Below are 9,536 nucleotides of genomic sequence, written 5' to 3' on the forward strand. Positions count from 1 at the left end.
AATATAAATGTACTTTAATAATATTATTTATAAAATTTGAATAGAAATGTTGATTAATTTCAGTTTTGCATGAAATAAAGCCAAATGTTTTATTCACTTATGGAAGTGAAATAGAGAAAAAGGTTAACTTTTACTCTGTCGGTGATGATGGACAAAATAATATGCTTAGTCATATGCAAACCATAGAGCAGGTAGGGTTGGTTCCTTGAGTACTTGAAGACACACAAGACACGCATATAATTGCAACTAACACATACCTTTATCTCATCATCTTTCCCCTTCATAAAGGAATTGATCCCTCATGCCATAATCAAGCTCAATCAGAACGAAAGAAACGAATAATAGACGAAAAAAGGCACTACTTTTGCTTTTACACACGGAATAAACAAAGAAAGCTCCCATAAAGAAGAATCACATCATATGATATTCAAGAAAAACACACGAAACCGCATATAGGACAGCAGTTACCGTCTTCATATTTATATTATTGTTCATTGATGAACTAATCATACAATGAGATAATCTGTTCCTGCAGTAATGCATTATTTCTAGAAATTAAATTTGTCAACCAAGATAAAATAAAATTCAATGAGTTCTGTCTGATCTGCTCAATAAATAAAAAGCAAAAGAGAAACACGATCCTGTAGTGCCCATTTCTAAACCCATCACCTCCCTATCACTGGATAAATATTAAATGACTACACCTATATTTTATCGTATCCAAGTAATGAATTTAGGTTGAGTATAAAAAAATGGCATACAAGAATAAATTAAAAGACGTCACCGGCAGCTACAACCACATGCACATTCCAATAAGCACTGTGGTGTCAGTGCCGCTGTTCCCGCCGCCAGTATCTCCGACGCAGAATCGGTGGCAATGTAACTAACAGCGAGCAGTATTAGTCACATTTTACATCACAAGTTTTGAAACCTCTACATAAATTAAACTAAACACTCTTTTGGCAATTCTGAGGCCTAAACCCAAACCTCTGATTCTCCAAATCATACTCAACGTAGTAATTCTGCTGCTGGTAGTTCCCCAATATGATCGACGGTCCCCCGGCCCTGGCAGGGCCGGCCGAACCGCCATCCGTGACAATTGTAAGACATGCCACGTCAGCACGACCAACCAAGGAGAAATAATCGGCCACGGGAAGCGTCATTTTGGCGCCGCCCTTGAACTGAAAGGTGAGCTCCGGTAACGGCACTGTCTTCGATCCCTTGAAATCGAAGCAAGGACTTAAGCCTGATTGGTCCTCCACGTCCTTCGCCCTCGTGAAATTCTTCATCTGCTTCTCGAATTCCTTTGCTACGACCTCGAACACCGGCTTCTCCATGAACGTGAACGTTGACCCTGAGTCAACGATGGTGCCGCCGTTCCCGTCCAAACCGGGCTCCAATAATGCATAAGGAGCCTTCACCCTCTTCCCGCCGACGAGGATCTTCCGGAGAGTAACGTAGTAGTATTCCCCGAATGCCGAATTGTTCGCCGCGGCGGGGTTCGCACGGAACGGCGTGTAGCTGACGCCGGCGGTCTTGGAGCCGCCGGAGGAACCAATGTGCAAGATGAGGTCGCTTTTCACCGGCGCGTCGTCGAAGCGGTGAGAGACCAGACAGTAAGAGAATCTCTTGAGGTTCATCTGCGACGGCAATGACTCCTTCCCGCGTCCAAATCCGGCAATCCCGGAGGGTTGCCGGACCGAGAGGATTGAGCAGCCAACGAGAAAATCGGTGACAATTTTTCCGGGAAAATCGAGATTGTCCAGTAGCAGGAGACCGGCGGTTGAGCCCAATCCGTATTGTATGATGTAAGCAGGGCAGTTGAGCGCGCAGTTGGGGGATCCAGGTTGGCAGCCGGGGCAGCGGGATTGAGGATCGGAACCGAAAATCCAGTCACATTTGGGATTGGTGCAGCCGACGAATCTGGCAGTTGAAGAGTTCTTGGGAATGAAGGTGTGGATGTTGGAAGGATCGATGTTGGGGAAGTTGCAATTGGAGCAGAGGTAGCGTGAGGAACAGGGGAACCAGACGAGGCTGCTTCCAGTGTCGAGAACGAAGGGGAATGTCTGCGGTGGTGTTCCGAAACTGAGGTCTACGGAGTAGCCGCCGTAGCTCTTTGCGAATACTGGGGTGGTGACATATTCGCTGCTTTTGCGGTTCTTGAGGTGGTGAGCCCTGGAGAGAGAAGCAGAGGCCGCAAATTTAAGGGCTTGTAATAAAGGTTGAGAAGCGGAAGATGAAGAGGAGGGTTGGTTTGTGAAGAATGGAGAAAGAGAGAGTTTAATGGTGTTGGATGAAGAGGATAATGGGGTCAGAGAAAGGAGAGTGAGAGAGAGAGTGCAGAGAATGTGAAAGTAAGTAGCCATTGTGAAGGGGGGGATGGGGGATGTTGTTGGTGTTTGTGCTTTGTTGTGTTAGTTTATTATTTATAAATGAGGTGGGAACCAACGGGCAAACTGTAAGTGGGGGTTGTACTTTGTAGAGTGGCTGAGTGAGTTTAGGGGCTGATGGAATTCAGAATTGTCCTCCCTGCGCGTGGAAAATAACATGAATTGCCATTCACGCCAACGGTAGTTTTTGACTTGTCAGGTCTTATATTGTCTTAACGCGCCTGAAGCCTGAAGCCATCCATGTAGGTATCTGTTTTGAAGCACACAGTAACTTTCAGTGTTTGGATGCACATCTTCTGTTTTCATTTTATGAAAATTACATTCTGGCCCTACAAGTTTCATGTGTTCACATAATGATCATCTTAAATAGGTTTTATTCTTTTGCAACTAAGCTGCAAGAAATTTCCTCGTTTTTTCTATTTCTTCAATTCTTCAAGTCCTCACTTCCCCACCACCTAACCCAAAACAATTTTCGTGCGTTCTCTAGTGTGCCAAATTCTTGGTCGTGAGTGTCTTCATCAATATCATCTTCCCAAACCCTGAGAAAAGTAGGGTTGTCTATTACCCAAAATTTCTCCTTAACGGTCAACTGTGGGTTGTGTTGTGGGACATTCATACTAGAAGCGACTTCGTCATTTCTGTGATAAGTTCGATACCCAGTTTCATATTCATGTTCTTATCTTTGAATGTAATTGAATGAATTGGTTTATAGCAAGGCAATTGGAATTTCAGATATAGGGTTTGTGTACTTGTTTTTGCAATGTTAATTGTAAGTGCTTTAGGTTTTGATTTTTGAGTTAAATTATGCTGGGGACAGGAAATCTTGCTTTTTTGTGCCATGTTCATCGATTGATGCATTTTCATGAGTATCTGACCTCCTGCACCAATTGTAGTTTTACAGAGTTTTCCAACTTTTTCATATTCCTCTCTCTTATTTTGCAACCAAACGACGCACTCAGGACAAATTTGTACACAACACTCATTTATGTAAAGGCTAATATATCATTTGGTGGTAGTAAGTTTGGATAGACTTTTTTCCATATATATAAAAAAAAAGGTAAAGATGCTTAATTTTTTTTTCTTTATCTTCATGATATACAATACTTTTTGTCCAAGAAAATTTTAAAAATTAATATGGGAAGTGACATTTGGTCTTTTAAAATTTTATGAAATATTGAAAAAGTTCTTATAAATCAAATTATATAAGAAACTCCATTATACATAGATGAACTATGAGTTTAGGAGAGAATTGAACAAAGCAGGGAGGCATACAAGAAGTGAGGCAGTGTTGAAGATGATAACCATTTATTGATAAATTGTGTCATTTGTGTGTTTGCAGAAGGGACATGGGATGATAAGTGTTATGGGATCTATAGACTATTGAGTTACAAAATAAACATCCCGCATGCTATCTAGTACTAGGGATAATAAATATCTTTCAAAAAACTTAAATTAATTTTGGAGTTCACCAAGGATCAAACTCTTGATTTTTCGGATCTAACATTTTAATACCATGTCATAATACCACTCATCCCAAAAGTTTGAACTGATGGAAAAAGATAACACCAATGATTATATCTCTAATACTCCATAAACCTCCATTGTACACATTGTACAAATATTCCATTAGCTTCTCATACTTTTTCCATTGTGTGGGCTATTGAGTTACAAAAGGGATAATAAACATCTTCCCGAAAAATTAAACTGAATTTGGGGTTCACCAAGGATTGAACTCTTGACCTTTTAGATTTAGCACTCTAATACCATGTCATGATACCACTCATCCCAAAAGTTTCAACTGATAGAAAAAGGTAACACTAATGATTATATCTCTAATACTCCATAAACCTCCATTGTACATATTGTATAAATATTCTATTGGCTCCTCATACTTTTGGTTAGAGGTCAAAGCTAGCAATAATAATTGCCTCATAACTATAGTTAATTTATTACCATATTGAGTTAGGTTTTAGTAAGGTTAATTTTCTAATGGGAAAGTATAGGTAAACAACAATATTGTTGAATAATATGAATAATGGAGTTAAAAAAGTAAATTATTTAATTAGTGGCATGAGTAATTAATATCTAATAATAACCAAATTTCAAAGTTAAAAAAATAAGGGTTTTCACATTGAGGTTCTCCAACTAGCCTCTGGTCTTCTCTTTCTCTCACTGCAGCCTCCCCCACGCTGGACGCAAGCCATCGCCGCGCCTCCGCAGCCGATGCTGCCTCCCTCTACGCCAACCTCCAAGCAGCCCGCCGTCCCGTGAATTTTTTTCTTCGCACAGCCGACAAACCCGCGGACCGTGCATTCCCTCGCAGCCCACCGTGTCAATCGTCACCGCCTCTTCGCCTCCAACTAATCCGCCTAAATACAGGGGAGAGTTGCGGCTGCTGTTTCAAGATTACATGCCCTCTCACAGCCACTTCAATGGAGTCCAATTTTGTTGATCTGGTTTGTCATGCCCCAGCTTCCTTCACCGACGGCAATACCATGTATTCAAGTGACAATCTTCTCAATTCTTGTGATGTGGAAGGTGAAAAGTCTAACAAGGTAAGCAATGTATGGTTGTGGATTGGGATATATATTTATTTTCATATAAATGAGATGGTTTTTCTAAGCCCAAATTCTTAAACGTTGATGATATTCATTCAAAAAAATTTTTACGGTGTTATCTTCCATCAATATAGTAAGTTAAAGGTAATAAATAATAGATCAATTTCTGAAGAAGATGAAGATGAACCATTTGTTTTCTTGATCCGATAAACTAATATATTACCTTTTTAATATGTTATACTGAAATTGGTTCAGTATATGTTTAGTGTTCAGTGTTCACTGAGAAAAAATTGCACATGGTTGCCATTAGATTGTTTTAAATCCCCATCCCTATGCTCCTAAGCCATGCATTCACAAGCAAATATGGCTACATATGTAAGAAAAAGGAAAATACAGCAGCTAATAATGAGCTTTTTGACTTTTCAAAAAGCATAGAAGGAAACTTGGTTTTAGGTTGTGTACGTCTGCTTCAGATGTGGCGGACCCATGCATGCTCTATATAAATAACTAATATAAACCTAACTAGTTAGGTGAGAATTTTAATGAGTACACTTTTCATTGTTATGATTACTGATAAGTCATGTATAGTAATATATTTTTAATGATATTCTTAGAAAAATTATTAATAAAATCTTTTTAGTTGAAACTTGTTTAATAGTATCGTATTTGTTTTTTTGGGTTTGTTAGTGTATGCTTGATTGAAGGCCATAGATGTACAGACATTACTGAGTTTGGAAGTGATGACACGGATCTTGTTAATGAGGTTTGGACTCTAGTATATTGCTATTTTTTCGTGAACCACATGTTTGAATAAACCATTAATCCTCATGTTCATCGAACGATATCTGTTTTGAACTGATTTGCAGTTACCAGATCACAGTTGCCTTGCCGAAGACGAAATACCAAGAGTTGGGATGCAGTTTAAGTATTTGAAGCTGGCCTAAGATTTTTATGTGACTTACGCAAAGAAAGTCGGTTTTATAAGTAAGATACGGAACACAAATTATGACAGGATGACAAAGGAACCGATTAACCAATCTATTCATTGTAATCGAGAGGATTTTCGTGGATCTCGTGTCAAAGCACCTACACAGAAGAACACGGTTGCAGCTATGGGGTGTAGAGTAAGGGTATATGCAAAGTTTGACAGGGAGAGGCAAGATTGGGTCTTGTTGAAGATTGATTTAAGTCACTCGCACACATGTTCAACTAAAAAGACGGTGTATTACCACGAGAATAAAGAGTTGACCATGCATGCGAAATGCATGATTGAGGTTAATGATGTGGCAGGCATTCAACTCAATAAGACATTTCTAGCATTGGCTAATGAGGTTGGTGGACCGTCAAACCTGGGCTTCTCAGAGAAGGATGTCAGGAATTACATCTCATCAAGATTCCGATCTACTAATGTCAACACCGATGTCAAGGAGATGCTGAATTACTTCATGCGAATGAAGGAGATAAATCTGAACTTCTTCTACGCCGTGAATGTGGACGATGATTACAAATTTAGGAGTGCAGTTTGGGTGGATGCAAGGTGCAGGGCGTCGTATGATGTGGTGTTATTTGATACCACATACAGCACGAACCGGTAAGATTTATTTACGTTGATGTTGTTTACTTTTTGTGTTATTTTGTATTAGTTGGATGTTAATAAATGTGGTTGTTTTTACTTTAGGCATGGTTTGCCGTTCGTCTCTTTCGTCGGTGTGAACCACCATGGTAAGTCTACTTTGTTAGGCTGTGCTCTGCTAGGTAGTGAGGAGATCCTGAGTTTCGAGTGGGTGTTCACATAATGGCTGAAGTGCATGGAAATTGCACCACAGGGCATCATCATAGACCAATGCAGGTCGATGTTTGGTGCAATTAGGAAGGTCCTACCCAATACACACCACCGTTGGTGCATCTGGCATATAGCAAAAAAGATATCGTATAAGCTCAGTGGTTATGCTAGGTTTAATGAGTTGAATGCTGAGCTGAAGCACATTATCTGGAACTTTCCGTTGGTTGAGGCTTTCGAGGATGGATGGGCTGAATTCATTGACGAGTTCAGGTTCGCGTCTTTTAAGTTAAATAATGTATTGTCATTGCTTAGATATTGTATTGTTCTTGTATTTTGTTTTGAAAATCTGTTCCTTATGTGGGTTTCTGTTTTTGGGTTGTTTGTTTTGTGTAGACTTATTTGAGAACTGATGCATGTGGGTGCTGATATTTTTCAAGGGTCAATTTTAGGCTTCTATGAGGAGTACACAAAGGAGTGAGAGTATGCACACATTCTTTGGTAGGTACTTACATTGTGCAAGACTAGTTTGGTTTAGTTCGTTCACGTGTTCGACAATGTTCTTGGAAACAAGGAGCAGAAGAAACTGGAGGACGATGCTACAGACTCGAGAGGATTAATCTCATGCGCAACTAGCTCAGTTATTGAGGGATAATTTCAACAAGAGTACACCAATGACATGTTTATGGATGTCCAAACGAAGTTTGGCAAGAAGGCTGATTGCAATATTTGTGCCATTTATGAACAGGGTGACTCGGCCTGGGTAAAAGTGGAAGAGGAAATACTAGCCTATGAGAAGACCCAGTATGTTACGTACAACGTCCATTTTGACCATTCGACTCACAAGGTTCGATATGAGTGCAACTTGTTCGAGAGTGCAAGTATACTGTGTTGTCACTGTCTTGTAGTACTTTCCTCTTACAAAGTGAATAAAGTGCCTTCATGCTATGTTTTTCGTCGTTGGAGCAAGAAAATAAAGCGTAAGCAAACCTATATTAAGAGTTGCCATGACGTGAAATGTTCAGATGAGAGTCACAACTTATTTAGAGGATTGTGTGCACACTTCTACAACGTTGCGCAGAAATTTGTGAATGGTTATGATGAAGCAGACATGTTGCATACTAGTCTGGATGATGCAAGGGCCAAGCTAGTCGATTACCATACCAAGTTGCAGAATAAGGCTGTCGCTGATGCACACACTAGTATTGCCACAGAGATTTCCTCTGTGGTGGCTATAGGGGATATTCAAGGCCCATCAAAGGTAACCATAAAGGGTCGGCCAAAAGGTAAAAGGCTCGGATATGAGTTGGAAAAGTCGATTAAGAAATCTATACATAGAAAGCAGAAGAGTTCAGGCCAGGTAGGTATCGTAATTAGTTTAAAGCTTCACCTTTATTACATAGTTGATTAATAAGATGATGACTTGTTTTTCATTTGAGTTTGTTTCTTTTAGGATAATTGTGTAGAATCTTGCGGAAATATAGATTTGGATGTTCCCACACGACAGATTGGTCCACAAGGACTAGGTGGATTCATGTCCCTGTTAAACTTTTTTGGCAATACCTAGACTGTTTTGGATACAGAATCTGCTATGTTATATTAGAGGTCCTTTTTGTTAGTTGTTCCAACTCAATATGTATGTTTGATGGTTATTTTGTAGTGCGAGTTGTTGATGGAAAAGGGTTGTAGATGGTTATTTTGATTCTGTATTGGATGGTTATTTGTAGTAATACTTGACTACATTTAACAATGGCTGAAGACGCCTGAAAATTTAACTTCGTATGCGTTCGCATGGTTACCCTAATATTACCTTTGGTAATTGTTTGATTGCTTTTTGTTTAACTAATTACCATTTGAGAGACTCTAAATGTTGAATTCACTAGATACCCAGATGGTTAAAATGTAACGGCCTCCATGTGGTGTGTGTATAATTAGTTACCAGTAGTCTTGGCTGAATGTTCGATTCAATAGGCTAGCGGACGGTTATTTCTATTGGTAACCAAATGGTTATTTTGAATAGTCATGGTGTATTGTTTGTGATCTGTTACAAGTATTTTAATCTGGATGTTCGATTCAATAGCCTAGCGGATGTTTAAAAAGGTATTTATGGTCTTAAGACTAAGTACATCTATTGCTTTCTCCGACTTCGATTCTTCCTCACAGGTAATTCTCTGACTCGTTTCATGATAAGTGAATATCTTATACCCTTTTTCTAGTTGTTTTTACATTGTTTTTAGTTAGATTTTATTAAGTTTTATTATATTTTAGTGCAAAAAACCTCTTTGGATGCTACTTTGTGTTTTTGTGGTATTTTTATGATTTTAGGTGAATTTCGGGTGAATTTGGCAAAGTCTTGAGCAGAGACAAAGAAAGGATAGTAGATGTTGTCAACCTTGACCGCCTTGCATTTCAACGAGCATAACTTGAGCTACAGAGGTCCAATTGACACGGTCTTAACGGTGTTAGAAATCTAACTTTTAGAGCTTGCCAACGATATATAATAGTTTATACTTTTCTTCTGAAATCACTGCCAAATTTGGTGCTAAACTCCAAGCCTGGTGTTTAGCACCCAAGAGGGACAGAACCAACATCTCTTCCCAGCACTGAACGCTTACAAGAATGGCAGAACCACCACTTTTCGGTGCTGAACACCTATTTCGGCGCTAGACGCCAGTAGTACGGGTCTCACCTCACTCATGGAGCATTTTTAGTTGGATTTTGTTATCTTATCTTTCCTTTTTGTAATTTTTAAATTACAGACAATATCTTTTAGGTTTAGAATTCAAATTTCAAATCAAAAGATTTGAT

General features: G+C 39.3%; 1 protein-coding gene across 1 annotated transcript; it reads right to left on the reverse strand.

Moving 5' to 3' along the window:
• Positions 1 to 426: 426 nt before the first annotated feature.
• Positions 427 to 3,309, reverse strand: LOC112696752 (probable aspartyl protease At4g16563). The gene has a single exon (XM_025749606.3). It carries the CDS (start codon positions 2,364 to 2,366, stop codon positions 948 to 950), a length of 1,419 nt encoding a protein of 472 aa, XP_025605391.1. The 5' UTR covers positions 2,367 to 3,309; the 3' UTR covers positions 427 to 947.
• Between the last annotated feature and the right edge of the window lie 6,227 nt (positions 3,310 to 9,536).

Source organism: Arachis hypogaea, chromosome 6, assembly GCF_003086295.3.
Source record: "Arachis hypogaea cultivar Tifrunner chromosome 6, arahy.Tifrunner.gnm2.J5K5, whole genome shotgun sequence".
Classification (NCBI taxonomy): Eukaryota; Viridiplantae; Streptophyta; class Magnoliopsida; order Fabales; family Fabaceae; genus Arachis; species Arachis hypogaea.

What these genes read in the sequence shown, in the direction of transcription:
- LOC112696752 (XM_025749606.3), bottom strand. Translation starts at nt 2,366, where the DNA reads ATGGCTACTTACTTTCACATTCTCTGCACTCTCTCTCTCACTCTCCTT.